We start from the raw sequence: 19,349 nt of genomic DNA, 5'->3' as shown, positions 1-19,349 counted from the left end.
AAGAATCCAATCCCAAAATCCCTTGGGATCCCAAAATGCCCTGGGAGCCCAAATCCCCTGGGATCCCAAAGTCCCTTCTGTAGAACCCAATCCCAAATCCCCCTGGGAGCCCAAAATCCCCTGGGAGCCCAAAATCCCTGAGATCCCAAAATCCCCTGTGAGCCCAAAATCCCTTCTTTAAATCCAATCCCAAAATCCCCTGGGATCCCAAAATCCCCTGGGAGCCCAAATCCCCCTGGGAGCCCAAAATCCCTGAGATCCCAAAATCCCTTCTTTAAATCCAATCCCAAAATCCCTGGGATCCCAAAACTCCCTGGGATCCCAAATCCCTGGGAGCCCAAAATGCCCTGGGATCCCAAAATCCGCTGGGATCCCTAAACTCCCTGGGATCCCAAATCCCCTGGGATCCCAAAATCCCTTCTTTAAATCCAAATCCCAAAGGCCCCTGGGATGCCAAAACACCCTTGGATCCCAAATCCCCTGGGATCCCAAAATCCCTCCTTTAGAATCCAATCCCAAAACACCCTTGGATCCCAAAATCTCTCTGGAATCCCAAATTCTCTTTGGATCCCATCCCAAAATCACCTTGCATCCCAAAATCCCTTCAGATCTCAAAATGTCTTTGAAATCCCACCCCAAAATCTCCTTGGATCCCAAAATCCCTTTGGAACCCAACATCCCCTTGGATCCCAAAATCACCTTGAAATCCCAAAACGTCTTTGAAATGCCATCCCAAAATCTCCTCTCGATCCCAAAAACTCACTGGATCCCAAAAATCTCTTACAAATCCCATCTCAAAATCTTCTTGGATCCCAAAATCTCTCTGGATCCCAAAATCCCTTGGGATCCCCAAACCTCCTTGGAACCCAATCCCAAAATCCCTTTGGATCCCAAAATCTCTTTGGAATCCCTTCCCAAATTCTCTTTGCATCCCAAAATCTCTCTGGGACCTGATCCCAAATTCTCTTTCAAGGTCAATCCCAAATTCTCTCTAGAATCCCAAAATCTCTTTGAAATCTCATCCCAAAATCTCTCTGGATCCCAAAACCTCTTGGAATCCCATCCCAAAATCTCCTGGGATCCCAAATTCTCTTTGGAATCCCATTCCCAAGTCCTTCTGGCTCCCAAAATCTCTTTGGAGCTCGATCCCAAATTTCCTTTCAAGGCCAATCCCAAAATCTCCTTGGATCCCAAAATCTCCTTGGAATCCCATCCCAAAATCTCCTTGGATCCCAAATGTCCTTGGATCCCAAAATGTCTCTGGAATCCCAAATTCTCTTTGGATCCCATCTCAAAATCACCTGGGATCCCAAAATCCTTTCAGATCCCAAAATCGCTTTGAAATCCCACCCCAAAATCCCTTTGGAACCCCAAAATCTCCTGGGATCCCAAAATCCCTTTGGAATCCCAGAATGTCTTTGGAATCCCATCCCAAAATCCCTTTGGATCCCAAAATCTCCTTGGATCTCAAAAACTCATTGGATCCCAAAAATCTCAGAAATCCCATCCCAAAATCTCTCTGGATCCCAAAATCCCTTGGGATCCCCAAACCTCCTTGGGATCCAATCCCAAAATACCCTTGGATCCCAAAATCTTTTTGGAATCCCATCCTAAAATGTCTTTGGAATCCCAAAATGTCTCTGAAATCCCATCCCAAAATCTCCTGGGATCCCAAAATCCCTTTGGAACCCAACATCTCCTTGGATCCCAAAAACTCCCTGGATCCCAAAATCCCTTTGAAATCCCACCCCAAAATCCCTGTGGATCCCAAAATTCCTTTGGAACCCAACACCTCCTCGGATCCCAAAAACTCCTTGCATCCCAAAAATCTCTTAGAAATCCCATCCCAAAATCTTCTTCGGATCCCAAAATCCCTTGGGAACCCCAAATCCCTTCAGATCCCAAAAACTCCTTGGATCCCAAAATCCCTTTGGAATCCCATCCCAAAATCTCCTTGGATCCCAAAATGTCTTTGAAATCCCATCCCAAAATCCCTGTGGATCCCAAAATCCCTGTGGATCCCAAAATCCCTTTGGAACCCAAAATCTCCTTGCATCCCAAAAATCTCTTAGAAATCCCATCCCAAAATCTCTTTGGATCCCAAAATCCCTTCTGTAGAACCCAATCCCAAAATCTCCTGGGATCCCAAAATCTTTTTGGAATCCCATCCCAAATTCTCTTTGGATCCCAAAATCTCTTTGGAATCCCCATCCCAAAATCTCCCTCGAATCCCAAAATCTCCTTGGGGCCTGATCCCAAATTCCCTTTCAGGACCAATCCCAAAAAATCTCTTTGGATCCCACCCCAAAATCACCTTGGATCCCAAAATCTCCTCAGATCCCAAAATGTCTTTGGAATCCCCTCCCAGCCTCTGCCTCGATCCCAAATTCCATTGGGATCCCAAAATCCCTTTGAGCCCCATCCCAAAACCCGCTCAGGACGCTCCTTTTGCCCCCATTTGCCCCCCAGTTTTTTCCCTTTTTTTTTTCCCATTTTTTCCCATTTTTTCCCCATTTTTCCCCCATTTTCCCCTCGACTTTTTCCCCCATTTTTTCCCCCATTTATTCCCGGATTTTTCCCCATTTTCCCCCTGCTTTTTCCCTGTTTTTCTCCATTTTTCCCCCATTTCTTCCAGAATTTTCCCCATTTCTTCCCCTGCTTTTTCCCTGTTTTTCTCCATTTTTTCCCCATTTCCCCCCATTTTTCCCTCGACCTTTTCCCCCATTTTTTCCCCATTTTTTCCCTTTTTTCCCCCATTTGTTCCTGGATTTTTTCCCCCATTTCTTCCCCATTTTTCCCCTGCTTTTCCCTGTTTTTTTCCCCCCATTTCTTCCTGAATTTTTCCCCATTTCTTCCCCATTTCTTCCCCTGTTTTTTCCCCGTTTTCCTCCATTTTTCCCCATTTTTCCTGTGACTTTTCCCCCATTTTTCCCCCATTTTCTCCCTTTTTCCCCCATTTCTTCCCGAATTTTCCCCCATTTCTTCCCCATTTTTCCCCTGCTTTTTCCCTGTTTTTCTCCCTTTTTTCCCCCATTTCTTCCCAGATTTTTTCCCCATTTCTTCCCCTCCTTTTTCCCTGTTTTTATCCATTTTTTCCCCCATCTTCCCCCCATTTTTTCCCTTGACTTTTTCCCCCATTTTTCCCCCATTTTCTCCCTTCTTTCCCCCATTTCTTCCCGGATTTCTTCCCCATTTTTTCCCCATTTCTTCCCCTGCTTTTCCCCCGGTTTTCTCCATTTTTTTCCCCACCTTCCCTCCATTTTTCCCTCGACTTTTGCCCCCATTTTTCCCCCATTTTCTCCCTTTTTCCCCCATTTCTTCCCGAATCTTTTCCCCATTTCTTCCCCTGTTTTTTCCCCGTTTTCCTCCATTTTTTCCCCATTTTTCCTGCGACTTTTCCCCCATTTTTCCCCCTTCCCCCATTTTTCTCCCTTCTTTCCCCCATTTCTTCCCAGATTTCTTCCCCATTTCTTCCCCTGCTTTTTCCCTATTTTTCTCAGGTTTTTTCCCCCATTTCTTCCTGAATTTTTCCCCATTTCTTCCCCATTTTTCCCCTGCCTTTTCCCTGTTTTCCTCCGTTTTTTTCCCCCCATTTCTTCCCGAGTTTTCCCCATTTTTTCCCCATTTCTTCCCCTGCTTTTCCCCTGTTTTTCTCCATTCTTTTCCCCATCTTCCTCCCATTTTTCCCTTGACTTTTTCCCATTTTTCCCCCATTTCTTCCCCATTTTTTCCCCCCATTTCATCCCGGATTTTTTCCCCATTTCTTCCCCATTTTTCCCCTGCCTTTTCCCTGTTTTTCTCCTTTTTTTTCCCCATTTCTTCCCCATTTTTCCCTTGCCTTTTCCCTGTTTTTCTCCATTTTTTTTCCCCATCTTCCCCCTGATTCTTCCCCCATCTTTCCCTCGACTTTTTACCCCATTTTTTACCCCATTTTCTCCTTTTTTTCCCCCATTTCTTCATGGATTTTTTCCCCATTTCTTCCCCCCATTTTTTCCCAGCTTTTTCCCTGTTTTTCTCCCTTCTTTCTCCCATTTCTTCCCAGATTTTTTCCCCCATTTCTTCCCCGGCTTTTTCCCCATCTTCCCCCCATTTTTCCCTTGACTTTTTCCCCCATTTTTCCCCCATTTCTTCCCCATTTTTTCCCCATTTCTTCCCCATTATTTCCCCTGCCTTTTCCCCATTTTTCCCCCATTTCATCCCGGATTTTTTCCCCATTTTCCCCTTGATTTTCCCCCCATTTTTCCCCCATTTTTCCCCCATTTCATCCCGGATTTTTTCCCCATTTTCCCCCTGCTTTTCCCCCCATTTTTCCCCCATTTTTCCCCCATTTCATCCCGGATTTTTTCCCCATTTTTCCCCCCATTTTCCCCCCATATTTTCCCCCCTGGAATATTCCCGACCTGCACGAGTTTGTCGATGCCCAGGGCTCTGTCGATCTCGGCCAGCTCGGTCTCGTCGCGGCCGCTCAGGAACGTCACCAACTGCTCCAGCAGCGCCTTCTCCTCGCTGCGGCCCTCGGCGCTGCCCGGCGGCAGCAGCAGCTCCTCCAGAGGGCACGGCCTGGGAAAAATGGGAATTCTCAAATGGGAAATCTGGGAATTGCACACTGGGAAAACCTGGGAATTACACACTGGGAAATCTGGGAAAACACCCCAGGGAAAATCTGGGAATTCTCCTCGCTGTGGCCCTCGGCGCTGCCCGGCGGCAGCAGCAGCTCCTCCAGGGGGCACGGCCTGGGAAAATGGGAATTCTCAAATGGGAAATCTGGGAATTGCACACTGGGAAAACCTGGGAATTACACACTGGGAAATCTGGGAAAACACCCCAGGGAAAATCTGGGAATTCTCCTCGCTGTGGCCCTCGGCACTGCCCGGGGGCGACAGCAGCTCCTGCAAAGGGCACGGCCTGGGAAAAATGGGAATTCTCAAATGGGAAATCTGGGAATTCCTGCCTGGGAAATCTGGGAATTACACACTGGGAAATCTGGGAAAAAACCCCAGGGAAAATCTGGGAATTCTCCTCGCTGCGGCCCTCGGCGCTGCCCGGCGGCAGCAGCAGCTCCTCCAGGGGGCACGGCCTGGGAAAAATGGGAATTCTCAAATGGGAAATCTGGGAATTACACACTGGGAAATCTGGGAATTCCTGCCTGGGAAATCTGGGAATGACACACTGGGAAATCTGGGAATTCACACCCAAAAACACAGGGAAAAATCCCCAAGGGAAATCTGGGAATTCTCCTCGCTGTGGCCCTCGGCGCTGCCCAGCGGCAGCAGCAGCTCCTGCAGTGCCAAAGGCCTGGGAAATCTGGGAATTACACACTGGGAAATCTGGGAATTCACACCCAAAAAACCAGGGAAAAAACCCCAAGGGAAATCTGGGAATTCTCCTCGCTGCGGCCCTCGGCGCTGCCCGGCGGCAGCAGCAGCTCCTCCAGGGGGCACGGCCTGGGAAAAAGGGGGGAAAATCTGGGAATTACACACTGGGAAAATGGGAATTACACACTGGGAAATCTGGGAATTCACACCCAAAACCACAGGGAAAAAACCCCAGGGGAAATCTGGGAATTCTCCTCACTGTGGCCCAGGGGCGGCAGCTCCTGCAGAGGGCACGGCCTGGGAATAACGGGAATTCTCAAATGGGAAATCTGGGAATTACACACTGGGAAACCTGGGAAATCTGGGAATTAAACACTGGGAAATCAGGGAATGACACACTGGGAAATCTGGGAAAAATCCTCAAGGGAAATCTGGGAATTCTCCTCGCTGCGGCCCCACAGCAGCAGCAGCTCCTGCAAAGGGCACAGCCTGGGAATGACGGGGAGAAAATCTGGGAATTACACACTGGGAAATCTGGGAAATCTGGGAATTACATACTGGGAAATTTGGGAATTGCACACTGGGAAACCTGGGAATTCACACCCAAAAAAACAGGGAAAAAACCCCAAGGGAAATCTGGGAATTCTCCTCACTGCGGCCCAGGGGCGGCAGCTCCTGCAGAGGGCACGGCCTGGGAACAACCAAGGGAAAATCTGGGAATTACACACTGGGAAAATGGGAATTGCACACTGGGAAATCTGGGAAATCTGGGAATTACACACTGGGAAACCTGGGAATTACACACTGGGAAATCTGGGAATTCACACCCAAAAAACCAGGGAAAAAACCCCAAGGGAAATCTGGGAATTCTCCTCGCTGCGGCCCTCGGCGCTGCCCGGCGGCAGCAGCAGCTCCTCCAGAGGGCATGGCCTGGGAATAACGGGGGGAAAATCTGGGAATTACACACTGGGAAATCTGGGAATTACACACTGGGAAATCTGGGAATTCACACCCAAAAAAACAGGGAAAAAACCCCAAGGGAAATCTGGGAATTCTCCTCACTGTGGCCCAGGGGCAGCAGCAGCTCCTGCAAAGGGCACGGCCTGGGAACAATGGGAATTCTCAAATGGGAAACCTGGGAATTACACATTGGGAAATCTGGGAATTACACACTGGGAAATCTGGGAATTCCTGCCTGGGAAATCTGGGAATTCACACCCAAAAAAACAGGGAAAAATCCCCAAGGGAAATCTGGGAATTCTCCTCCCTGCGGCCCCACAGCAGCAGCAGCTCCTGCAAAAGGCACGGCCTGGGAACAACCGGGGGAAAATCTGGGAATTCCACACTGGAAAAATGGGAATTCCTGCCTGGAAAATCTGGGAATTACACACTGGGAAATTTGGGAATTGCACACTGGGAAAATGGGAATTGCACACTGGGAAATCTGGGAATTCACACCCAAAAAAACAGGGAAAAACCCCAAGGGAAATCTGGGAATTCTCCTCGCTGCGGCCCAGGGGCAGCAGCTCCTGCAAAGGGCACGGCCTGGGAACAACGGGGGGAAAATCTGGGAATTACACACTGGGAAAATGGGAATTACACACTGGGAAATCTGGGAATTACACACTGGGAAAATGGGAAATCTGGGAATTACACACTGGGAAATTTGGGAATTACACACTGGGAAATCTGGGAATTCACACCCAAAAAACCAGGGAAAAAAACCCAAGGGAAATCTGGGAATTCTCCTCGCTGTGGCCCAGGGGCAGCAGCAGCTCCTGCAGAGGGAACGGCCTGGGAACAACGGGGAGAAAATCTGGGAATTACACACTGGGAAATCTGGGAAATCTGGGAATTACACACTGGGAAATCTGGGAATTCCACACTGGGAAATCTGGGAATTCACACCCAAAAACACAGGGAAAAAACCCCAAGGGAAATCTGGGAATTCTCCTCGCTGCGGCCCAGGGACAGCAGCAGCTCCTGCAAAGGGCACGGCCTGGGAACAACGGGAATTCTCAAATGGGAAACCTGGGAATTCCTGACTGGGAAATCTGGGAATTACACACTGGGAAATTTGGGAATTACACACTGGGAAATCTGGGAATTCACACCCAGAAAAACAGGGAAAAAACCCCAGGGGAAATCTGGGAATTCTCCTCGCTGCGGCCCTCGGCGCTGCCCGGCGGCAGCAGCAGCTCCTCCAGAGGGCACGGCCTGGGAAAACGGGGGGAAAATCTGGGAATTACACACTGGGAAAATGGGAATTACACACTGGGAAAATGGGAATTACACACTGGGAAATCTGGGAATTCACACCCAAAAACACAGGGTAAAAACCCCAAGGGAAATCTGGGAATTCTCCTCGCTGCGGCCCAGGGGCAGCAGCAGCTCCTCCAGCGGGCACGGCCTGGGAAAACGGGGGGAAAATCTGGGAATTACACACTGGGAAATCTGGGAATTCTGGGAATTACACACTGGGAAATCTGGGAATTACACACTGGGAAATCTGGGAATTCACACCCAAAAAAACTGGGAAAAAACCCAAAGGGAAATCTGGGAATTCTCCTCGCTGCGGCCCCACAGCAGCAGCTCCTGCAAAGGGCACGGCCTGGGAACAACCAAGGGAAAATCTGGGAATTACACACTGGGAAATCTGGGAATTCTGGGAATTACACACTGGGAAATCTGGGAATTCCTGCCTGGGAAATCTGGGAATTCACACCCAAAAAACCAGGGAAAAATCCCCAAGGGAAATCTGGGAATTCTCCTCGCTGCGGCCCAGGAGCAGCAGCTCCTGCAAAAGGCACAGCCTGGGAATGATGGGGAGAAAATCTGGGAATTACACACTGGGAAATCTGGGAATTATACACTGGGAAATCTGGGAATTCCACACTGGGAAAAGTGGGAATTTTCAACCAGAAACCAGGGAAGAAACCCCAAGGGAAATCCAGGAATTCCCACCTGGAAAAATGGGAATTCACAACCAGAAACATCCAAATTCCCTACTGGAAAAATTGGGAGTTCACAGCTGAAAACATCGGGAACTCCTGCCTGGATAAACTTGGAATTTGCACCTGGAAAAATGGGAATTCATACCTGAAAACACCAGGAATTCCTGTCTGGGAATCTGGGAATTCACACCTGGAAAATTTGGGAATTCCTGCCTGGAAATCTGGGAATTCTCACCTGGAAACACTGGGATTTCCACACTGGGAAAACTGGGAAAAAACCCTAAGGGAAATTTGGGAATTCCCATCTGGAAATCTGGGAATTCCCCACAGGAAAAATGGGAATTCATCTCTGGAAAACTGGGAATTCACAGCTGGAAAAACTGGGAAAAAACACCAAGGGAAATCTGGGAATTCCTGCCTGGAAAAATGGGAATTCCCACCTGGAAAAGTGGGAATTTCCAACTGGAAACAATGGAAATCTCGACTGGAAAAATGGGAATTCACGCCTGAAAACACCAGGAATTTCTGCCTGGAAATCTGGGAATAAAACCCCAAGGGAAATCTGGGAATTCTACACTGGAAAAATGGGAATTTCCAACCGGAAACACTGGAACATCCCAATTGGAAAACTGGGAATTCACACCTGGAAATCTCAGGAATTCCTGTCTGGAAAATCTGGGAATTCACACCTGGGAAATTGGGGAAAAGCCCTGCTTGGAAATCCAGAAATTCCCAATTGGAAAAACCTCGGGAATTTTGGGGTAAAACCTTGGGAATTTTGGGAAAAAATCCTCAAAAATCCTTGGGAATTTTGGGAAAACCCTTGGGAATTTTGGGAAGAATCCTTGAAAACCCTTGGGAATTTTGGGAAAATCCATGGGAATTTTGGGGTAAAACCCTTGGGAATTTTCAGAAGAATCCTCAAAAATCCTTCGGAATTTTGGGGGAAAACTCTTGGGAATTTTGGGGAAAATCCTCAAAAACTCTTGGGAATTCTGGGGTAAAACCCTTGAGAGTTTTGGCAAAACCCTTGGGAATTTTGGGGAATTTTGGGGAAAATCCTTGGGAATTTTGGGAAACTTTGGGAAGAATCCTCAAAAACCCTTGGAAATTATGGGAAAACCCTTGGGAATTTTGAGAAAAAATCCTCAAAAATCCTTGGGAATTTTGGGGGAAACCCTTGGGAATTTTGGGAAGAATCCTCAAAAATCCTTGGGAATTTTGGGGTAAAACCCTTGGGAGTTTTGGGGAATTTTGGAAAAGTCATGGGAATTTTCGGAAAAATCCTCAAAAACCCTTGGGAATTTTGGGAAAAACTCTTGGAAATTTTTGGGGAATATTTGGGAAAACCCTTGGGAATTTTGGGAAACATCCTTGGGAATTTTGAGGAATTTCGGGAAAACCCTTGGGAATTTTGGGGAAATTCGGGAAAACCCTTGGGAATTTTGGGAAGAATCCTCGAAAACCCTTGGGAATTCTGGGGAAATTTGCAAAAAACCCTTGGGAATTTTGGGGAATTTTGGGAAAAACCCTTGGGAATTTTGGGAAGAATCCTCGAAAATCCTTGGGAATTTTGGGAAGAATCCTCAAAAATCCTTGGGAATTTTGGGGTAAAACCCTTGGGAATTTTTAGAAAAATCCTCAAAAACCCTTGGGAATTTTGGGGAATTTTGGGAAAAACCCTTGGGAATTTTGGGGTAAAACCCTTGGGAATTTTTGGAAAAATCCTCAAAAACCCTTGGGAATTTTGGGGAAAATCCTCAAAAATCCTGGGGAATTTTGGGGTAAAACCCTTGGGAATTCTGAGGAATTTTGGGGGAAACCCTTGGGAATTTTGGGAAAAAAAACCTTGGGAGTTTTGGGGTAAAACCCTTGGAGAATTTTGGGGAATTTTGGAAAAACCCTTGGGAATTTTGGGAAGAATCCTCAAAAATCCATGGGAACTTTGGGGTAAAACTCTTGGGAATTTTGGGAAAAATCCTCAAAAACCCCTGGGAATTTTGGGGTGTTTTGGGGTAAAACCCTTGGGAATTTTGGGGAAATTCGGGAAAAAACCCTTGGGAATTTTGGGAAACCCTTGGGAATTTTGGGGAGTTTTGGGAAAACCCTTGGGAACTTTGGGGAATTTCGGGGAAAACCCTTGGGAGTTTTGGGGGAAAACCCTTGGGAATTTTGGGGAAAACTCTGGGAAATGTGGGAAGACCCTTGGGAACATTGGGAATGTTGGGAACACCAGGAACATTGGGAATGCTGGGAACGCTGGGAACGCCATTGGAAAAACCCTTGGGAACTTCAGGGAAAATCCTCAAAAACCCTTGGGAATTCTGGGGTAAAACCCTTGGGAATTTTGGGGAATTTCGGGAAAACCCTTGGGAATTTTGAGAAGTTTTGGGAAAAAACCCTTGGGAATTTTGGGAAAATCTTTTGGAACTTTGGGAAAAATCCTCAAATAGCCTTGGGAATTTTGGGAAAACCCTTGGGAAGGGAAGGATCCTCAAAAACCCTGGGGAATTTTGGGGAACTTTGGGGTAAGACCCTTGGGAATTTTGGGAAAAATCATCAAAAACCTTGGGAATTTTGGGGTAAAACCCTTGGGAATTTTGGGAAAAATCATCAAAACCCTTGGGAATTTTCTGATAAAACCCTTGGGAATTTTGGGAAAAATCCTTGGGAATTTTGGGGAGTTTTGGGAAAACCCTTGGGAACTTTGGGGTAAAACCCTTGGGAATTTTGGGAAACCCTTGGGAATTTTGGGGAGTTTTGGGAAATTTGGGGAGTTTTGGGGGGAAACCCTTGGGAATTTCGGGAAGAATCCTCAAAAACCCTTGGGAATTTTGGGGAATTTTGGGAAGAATCCTTGAAACCCCTTGGGAATTTTGGGGTAAAACCCTTGGGAATTTTGGGAAAAATCCTCAAAAACCCTTGGGAATTTTGGGGTAAAACCCTTGGGAATTTTGGGAAAAATCCTCAAAAACTCTTGGGAATTTTGGGGAAAACTCTGGGAAATGTGGGAAGACCCTTGGGAACCCTTGGGAATGTTGGGAACACTGGGAATGTCGGGAATGCCTTTGGGAAAACCCTTGGGAATTTTGGGGTGTTTTGGGGGAAAGCCCTTGGGAATTTTGGAAAAATCCTCAAAAACCCTTGGGAATTTTGGGGAATTTTGGTAAAACCCGTGGGAATTTTGGGAAAAATCCTCAAAAACCCTTGGGAATTTTGGGGGAAAATCCTCAAAAATCCATGGGAATTTTGGGGAACTTTGGGGTAAAACCCTTGGGAATTTCGGGAAGAATCCTCAAAAACCCTTGGGAATTTTGGGGAAAATCCTCAAAAACCCTTGGGAATTTTGGGGAATTTTGGGAAAAACCCTTGGGAGTTTTGGGGAATTTTGGGAAAAACCCTTGGGAGTTTTGGGGGAAAACCCTTGGCAATTTTGGGGAGTTTTGGGGAATTTTGGGAAAACCCTTGGGAACTTTGGGGGAAAACCCTTGGGAATTTTGGGAAAACCCTTGGCAATTTTGGGAAGTTTCGGGAAAAAACCCTTGGGAATTTTGGGGAATTTCGGGGAAAATCCTTGGGAACTTTGGGAAGAATCCTCAAAAACCCTTGGGAATTTTGGGGAAAACTCTGGGAAATGTGGGAAGACCCTTGGGAACCCTTGGGAATGTTGGGAACGTTGGGAATGTCAGGAATACCATTGGGAAAACCCTTGGGAATTTTGGGGTAAAACCCTTGGGAATTTTTGGAAGAATCCTCAAAAACCCCTAGGAATTTTGGGGAAAATCCTTGGGAATTTTGGGAAAACCCTTGGGAATTTTGGGGGAAAACCCTTGGGAATTTTGGGGTAAAACCCATGGGAATTTTTGGAAAAATCCTCAAAAACCCTTGGGAATTTTGGGAAAACTCTGGCAAATGTGGGAAGACCCTTGGGAACATTGGGAATGTTGGGAACGCTGGGAATGCTGGGAATGTTGGGAATGCTGTTGGTAAAGCCCTTGGGAATTTTGGGGAAAATCCTCAAAAACCCTTGGGAATTTTGCGGTAAAACCCTTGGGAATTTTGGGGCAAACTCTGGCAAATGTGGGAAGACCCTTGGGAACCTTGGGAATTTGGGGAACCCTTGGGAACATTGGGAATGTCGAGAACGTTGGGAAAACCCTTGGGAATTTTGGGGAAAATCCTCAAAAATCCTTGGGAATTTTGGGGAAATTTGGGGTAAAACCCTTGGGAATTTTGGGAAAACCCTTGGGAATTTTGGGGCAAAACCCTTGGGAATTTTGGGAAAAATCCTCAAAAACCCTTGGGAATTTTGGGGAATTTTGGGGAATTTTGGGAAAAACCCTTGGGAATTTTGGGGAATTTCGGGGAAAATCCTTGGGAACTTTGGGAAGAATTCTCAAAAATCTTGGGAATTTTGGGGTAAAACCCTTGGGAATTTTTGGAAAAATCCTCAAAAACCCTTGGGAATTTTGGGGAATTTTGGGAAAAAAACCTTGGGAATTTTGGGGAAATTCGGGAGAAAACCCTTGGGAATTTTGGGAAGAATCCCCATAAACCCTTGGGAATTTTGGGGTTAAACCCTTGGGAATTTTGGGGTTAAACCCTTGGGAATTTTGGGAAGAATCCTCAAAAACCCTTGGGAATTTTTGGGAATTTCGGGGAAAATCCTTGGGAACTTTGGGAAGAATCCTCAAAAATCTTGAGAATTTTGGGGTAAAACCCTTGGGAATTTGGGGAAATTTTGGGAAAACCCTTGGGAATTTCGGGAAGTGTCCTCAAAAACCCTTGGGAATTTTGGGAAACCCTTGGGAATTTTGGGAAACCCTTGGGAATTTTGGGAAAAATCCTCAAAAACCCTTGGGAATTTTGGGGAACTTTGGGGTAAAACCCTTGGGAATTTTGGGGAAAACTCTGGGAAATGAGGGAAGACCCTTGGGAACCCTTGGGAACGCTGGGAACCTTGGGAATTTGGGGAACCCTTGGGAATTTGGGGAATTCCGGGAATGTTGGGAATTCCATGGGCGCATTCATCACTCACAGCTCAGCCTTGGCCAGGCCGGGGCGCGGCGGCGGGGGCGGGGCCGGGGGCGGGGCCAGCGCAGGCTCCGCCCACGGCAGCGGCTCCGGGAGGGCCAGGCCGGGCTCGGCCACGCCCAGCTCCAGCTCCGGCAGCCCTGGATGGGAACAACGGGAAAAGCCGGAATTCCTTGGGATGGATCCCGGAAAATCCCGGAGTCGGGAGAGCGGGGACAGGAATTTGGGGGGTTATGGAGAGGGGGGAGGTTTTGGGGGGATTTTGGGGGGTTTTGTAAAAATTTTTTGGGAATTTGGGGGATTTTCAATGGGATTTTGCTGAATTTTAGGGCATTTTTGGAATGGAATTTTGGGGAATTTTGGGGGAATTTTTGGGAATGGAATTTTAGGGCATTTTTTGAATGGAATTTTGCAGAATTTTGGGGAATTGGGAATGGGATTTTGGGGGATTTTAGGGCATTTTTGGAATGGAATTTGGCAGGATTTTGGGGAATTTTTGGCAATGGAATTTTGGGGGAATTTTTGGCAATGGAATTTCAGGAAGTTTTTGGGAATTCGGGGGATTTGCAATGGGATTTTGGGGGATTTTAGGGCATTTTCTGAATGGAATTTTGCAGAATTTTGGGAAATTTTTGGGATGGGATTTTGCTGAATTTTAGGGCATTTTTTGAATGGAATTTTGCGGAATTTGGGGGAATTTTTGGGGAATTTTTGGGGATGGGATTTTGTGGATTTCGAGAAGATTTTGGGATTTTGGGGCAGAATTTTTGGGGCAATTTTTTTGGAATTTTTGGGAATTTGTGAGAGTTCTGGGAGTTTTTGGGAATCGGCTCCAGAATTTCCAGAATTCCCAGCCCAGCTCCAGCAGCCCTGGGAAAATTGGGAATGGCAGAGCTTGGAATTCCCAAAAAATGCCTGGGAAATTTGGGGATTCTTGGGAATGGGATTTTGGGGGATTTATGGGGAGTGGAATTTCAGGAGCTTTTTGGGAATTTGGGGGATTTGCAATTTGGGATTTTGGCGAATTTTAGGGCATTTTTTGAATGGAATTTTGCGGAATTTTGGGGAATTTTTGAGGAATTTTTGGGGAATTTTTGGGAATGGGATTTTGGCAATTTTAGGGCATTTTTGGAATGGAATTTTGCAGAATTTTGGGGAATTTTTGGGAATGGAATTTTGGGGGATTTTGGGGAATTTTTGGGAATTTGGGGGATTTGCAATGGAATTTTGGCAAATTTTAGGGCATTTTTTGAATGGAATTTTGCAGAATTTTGGGGAATTTTTGGGGAATTTTCGGGAATGGAATTTTGGGGGATTTTGGGGGTTTATGGGGTGTGGAATTTCAGGAGGTTTTTGGGAATTTTCAATGGGATTTTGGCAATTTTAGGGCATTTTTTGAATGGAATTTTGGGGAATTTTTGGGCATTTTTGGGGAATTTTTGGGAATGGAATTTTGGGGGAATTTTTGGCACTTTTTGAATGGAATTTTGGGGAATTTTTGGGAATGGGATTTTGGGGATTATGGGGAGTGGAATTTCAGGAGGTTTTTGGGAATTTGGGGGATTTGCAATGGGATTTTGGCGAATTTTAGGGCATTTTTGGAATGGAATTTTGCAGAATTTTGGGGAATTTTTGGGAATGGAATTTTGGGGGATTTTCGGGCATTTTTTGGGAATTTGGGGAATTTTCAATGGGATTTTGGCGAATTTTAGGGCATTTCTTGAATGGAATTTTGCGGAATTTTGGGGAATTTTTGAGGAATTTTTGGGCAATTTTTGGGAATGGGATTTTGGCGAATTTTAGGGCATTTTGGGAATGGAATTTTGGGGAATTTTTTAAAATTTTTGGGGTTTTTCTGGAGTGGGGTTTTTGGGAATGGCAAAATTCGGGGGATTTTGGGAATGGGATTTTGGGGATTTATGGGGAGGGGAATTTTGGGAGGTTTTTGGGAATTTTGGGGAATTTTTGGGATGGGATTTTGGGGATTTCTGGGGATGGAATTTCGGGAGGTTTTTGGGAATTTTCAATGGGATTTTGGCAATTTCAGGGCATTTTTTGAATGGAATTTTGCAGAATTTGGGGGAATTTTTGGGAATGGGATTTTGTGGATTTTGAGAAGATTTTGGGCAGAATTTTGGGAAGAATTTTGGGGGAAATTTTTGGGAATGGGATTTTGGGGGATTTTTTTTAAATTTTACTGGAATTTTAAGGAATTTTTTGGTCATTTTGGCAATGGAATTTTGGGGATTTTTTGAGAATTCCAAAATTCGGGGAATTTTGAGAATGGAATTTTGGGGGGGGAATTTTGGGAATTTTTGGGAATCGGGAACAGGAAACGAAATCCTGGAGCAAAAAAGGGGAAAATGAGGGAAAATTGGGGGAAATTGAGGAAATGGGAGAAACTTGGAAAAATTAGGGCAAAAATGTGAAAATTGGGGAAAAAAGTCGGAAAATGGGGAAAAATGAGGGAAAAATGAGGGAAAATATGGGAGAAATGGGGGGAAATTGGGAAAATTGAGGAAATGGGAAAAATAGGGGGAAAGGGGGGGAAAATGGGGAAAATTGGAAAAATTAGGGAAAAATTGAAAAAAGGGGGGAAGTGGGAAAAATGGGGCAATGGGGAAAATTAGGGAAAAATGGGGGAAAATGGGAAAAAATGGGGAAAATTTGGGAAATTAAAAAAAGGGGGAAATGTGTAAATATGGGGGAAATGGGGGAAATGGGGGAAATCAGGAAAATTGGGAAAAATTGGGAAAACTGGGCAGGAAGTGGGAAAAATGGGGGAAATCGGGAAAAAAATGGGGAAAAACTGAAAAATGGGGGGAAATGGAGGAAAGTGGGGAAAATGGGAAAAATTGGGAAAAAAGTGGGGGAAAATTGGGGAGAAATGGGGAAAAAATTGAAAATTTTTGGGAAGATGGGGGAAATGGGAGAAATGAGGGAAAATGGGGGAAAATGAAGGAAAATGGGAAAAAATTGGGGTAAAATCAGGAAAATGGGAAAAATGGGGGGAAATGGGGAAAATCAGGAAAATCGGGAAAAAAGGGGGAAAATTGGGGGAAAATTGGGAAAAATGGGGGGAAAATTGGGAAAAATGGGGGGAAATGGAGGAAAGTGGGGAAAATGGGAAAAATTGGGAAAAAGTGGGAAAAATGGGGGAAAATGGAAAATTTTTGGGAAAATGAGGGGGAAATGGGAAAAATGGGAAAAATGGGGGAAAATGGGAAAAATGGGGGGAAATGGGAAAAAATTGGGGTAAAAGCAGGAAAATGGGGGGGACATGGGGGGGAAATTGGAAAAATGGGGGAAATGGGGGAAAATGGGGAAAATCAGGAAAATTGAGAAAAAAGGGGGAAAATTGGGGGGAAAATTGGGGAAATTAGGAAAAAAGGGGGGAAAATTGGCAAATATGGGGGAAAATGGGAAAAATGAGGGTAAACGGGGAAAAATGGCAAAAATTGGGAAAAATGTGGGAAAAAATGGAGAAAAAATGGGTGGAAATGGAAAATTTTTGGGAAAATGGGGGGGAAATGGGAAAAAGGGGGAAAAAGTGGCGAAATGGGGGAAAATGGAAAAATGGGGGGAAATGGGGGAAAATGGGGAAAATGGGAAAAATTGGGAAAAAATTGGGGAAAAATGGGGAAATGGGGAAAAAAGGAAAATTTTTGGGAAAATTGGGGGGGGGAATGGGAAAAATGGGGGAAATGAGGGAAATGGGGGAAAATGGGGGAAAATGAAGGGAAATGGGAAAAAAAATTGGGGTAAAAGCAGAAAAATGGGGGGGACATGTGGGGAAAATGGGAAAAATGGGGGAAAATTGGGAAAAATGGGGGAAAATGGGAAAAATGGGGGGAAATGGGGGAAAATGGGAAAAATTGGGGTAAAAGTGGGGAAAAATGGTGAAAAAATGGGGGGAAATGGAAAATTTTTGGGAAAATGGGGGGGAAATGGGAAAAAGGGGGGAAAATGGGGAAAAGTGGGGAAAATGGGAAAAATTGGGAAAAATTGGGGAAAAATGGGGAAATGGGGAAAAAAGGAAAATTTTTGGGAAAATTGGGGGGGAATGGGAAAAATGGGGGAAATGGGGGAAAATGGGGGAAAATGGGGGAAAATTGGGGAAATTGGGAAAAATGGGGGGGACATGGGGAAAATGGGAAAAATGGGGGGAAATGAGAGGAAATGGGGAAAAGTGGGAAAAGTGGGGAAAATTGGGAAAAAAGGGGGAAAATTGGGAAAAATGGGGGAAAATGGAAAAATGGGGGGAAATTGGGAAAGTGGGGAAAATGGGAAAAATTGGGAAGAAAGTAGGAAAAATGGGGGGAAACGGAAAATTTTTGGGAAAATGAGGGGGAAATGGGAAAAATGGGGGAAAATGAGGGAAAATGGGGGAAAATGGAAAAAACTGGGGTAAAAGCAGGAAAATGGGGGGACATGTGGGGAAATTGGGAAAAATGGGGGAAGGAAAATGGGGAAATGGGGGAAAGTGGGGAAAATGGGAAAAATTGGGAAAAAAGTGGGAAAAATGGGGGAAAATGGAAAAGTTTTGGGAAAAAGGGGGGAAATGGGAAAAATGGGGAAAATGAGGGAAAATGGGGAAAATGGGGAAATGGAAAACTGGGGTAAAAGCAGGAAAATGGGGGGGACATGTGGGGAAAATGGGAAAAATTGGGGGAAAATTGGGGGAAATTGGGAAAAATGGGGGAAAATGGAAAATGGGGGGAATGGGGGATGGGAAAAATTGGGGTAAGAAAGAAATGGGGGAAATGGAAAATTTTTGGGAAAAATGGGGGGGAAATGGGAAAAAGGGGGGAAAATGGAGGGGGAAAATGGAAAATGGGGGAAAATGGAAAATGGGGGAAATGGAAAAATGGAAGAAATGGGGGAAAAGTGGGGAAAATGGGAAAAATTGGGAAAAATTGGGGAAAAATGGGGAAATGGGGAAAAATGGGGGAAAATGAAGGGAAATGGGGAAAAAATGGGGGTAAAAGAAGGGAAATGGGGAAAAATGGGGAAAATGGGAAATGTGGGGAAAATGGGAAAAATGGGGGGAAATGGGGGAAAATGGGGAAGGAAAATGGGGAAATTGGGGAAAATGATGGGGAAAATGGGGGAAAATGGGAAAATTGGGGAAATGGAAGGGGAAAATTGGGAAAAAAGGGGGAAAATTGGGGGAACATTGGGGGAAAATTGGGGAAATTGGGGGAAAATTGGGGTAAACGCAGGAAAATGGGGGACACATGCAGGGAAAATGGGGAAATGGGGAAAAATGGGGAAAATCAGGGAAAATTGGGAAAAAATGGGGAAAATTGGGCGAAAATTGGGTAAAATGGGGAAAATGGGGAAAATGGGGAAAATGGGGGAAAATTGGGGAAAATGGGGGAAATGGGGAAAATGGAAAAATGGGGGAAATGGGGAAAAAATGGGGAAAATTGGGGGAAAATCAGGAAAAAAGGGGGAAAATTGGGGAAAAATGGGGAAAAAATGGAAAATTTTTGGAAAAATGGGGGGGAAATGGAAATTTTGGAAAAATGAGGGAAAATGGGGGGAAAATGAAGGAAAATGGGGAAAAATTCCAAAGCAAATCCAACATTTCAAGAGAGAAAATCTTGGATGGTGCCGGGAACCCGGGCGAGGGTTGGAGCCCAACGGCGCCGTTCCCATGCACGGAATTCCAGGAATTCCGGGAATTGTGGGAATTGTGGGGATCCTGGGAATTGTGGGAGTTGTGGGGATTGTGGGAATTGTGGGGATTGTGGGAATTGTGGGGATTGTGGGGATCCTGGGAATTGTGGGAATTGTGGGAATTCCGGGAATTCTGGGAATTCTGGGAATTGTGGGGATTGTGGGAATTGTGGGGATTGTGGGGATTGTGGGAATTGTGGGGAATTCTGGGAATTGTGGGAATTGTGGGAATTCTGGGAATTGTGGGAATTGTGGGGATCCTGGGAATTGTGGGAATTCCGGGAATTGTGGGGATTGTGGGAAAATTGTGGGAATTGTGGGAATTCTGGGAGTTGTGGGGATTCTGGGAATTGTGGGAATTCCA

The 19,349-nt window shown here is 45.5% G+C and overlaps 1 protein-coding gene across 8 annotated transcripts in view; it reads right to left on the bottom strand.

Moving 5' to 3' along the window:
- The window catches only part of NCOA1 (nuclear receptor coactivator 1), a 111,857-nt gene that overhangs the window by 27,008 nt on the left and 65,500 nt on the right, over window positions 1-19,349 (bottom strand). For all 8 annotated transcript variants that reach the window (XM_071420041.1, XM_071420046.1, XM_071420040.1 and 5 more), the window contains 2 exons: window positions 13,308-13,443; window positions 4,401-4,560 (listed from right to left, as the gene is read on the bottom strand). In XM_071420041.1, coding sequence (XP_071276142.1) covers window positions 4,401-4,560; window positions 13,308-13,443 — 296 coding nt within the window. The remainder of the gene's footprint in view (window positions 1-4,400; window positions 4,561-13,307; window positions 13,444-19,349) is intronic.

This window comes from Agelaius tricolor, unplaced genomic scaffold (assembly GCF_023055355.1).
Source record: "Agelaius tricolor isolate 1412-34295 unplaced genomic scaffold, bAgeTri1.0.p SCAF_122, whole genome shotgun sequence".
NCBI classification, from domain to species: domain Eukaryota; kingdom Metazoa; phylum Chordata; class Aves; order Passeriformes; family Icteridae; genus Agelaius; species Agelaius tricolor.
The sequence above is the reverse complement of the archived record's forward strand: the minus strand, read 5'-3'. Positions and strand labels throughout refer to the sequence as shown.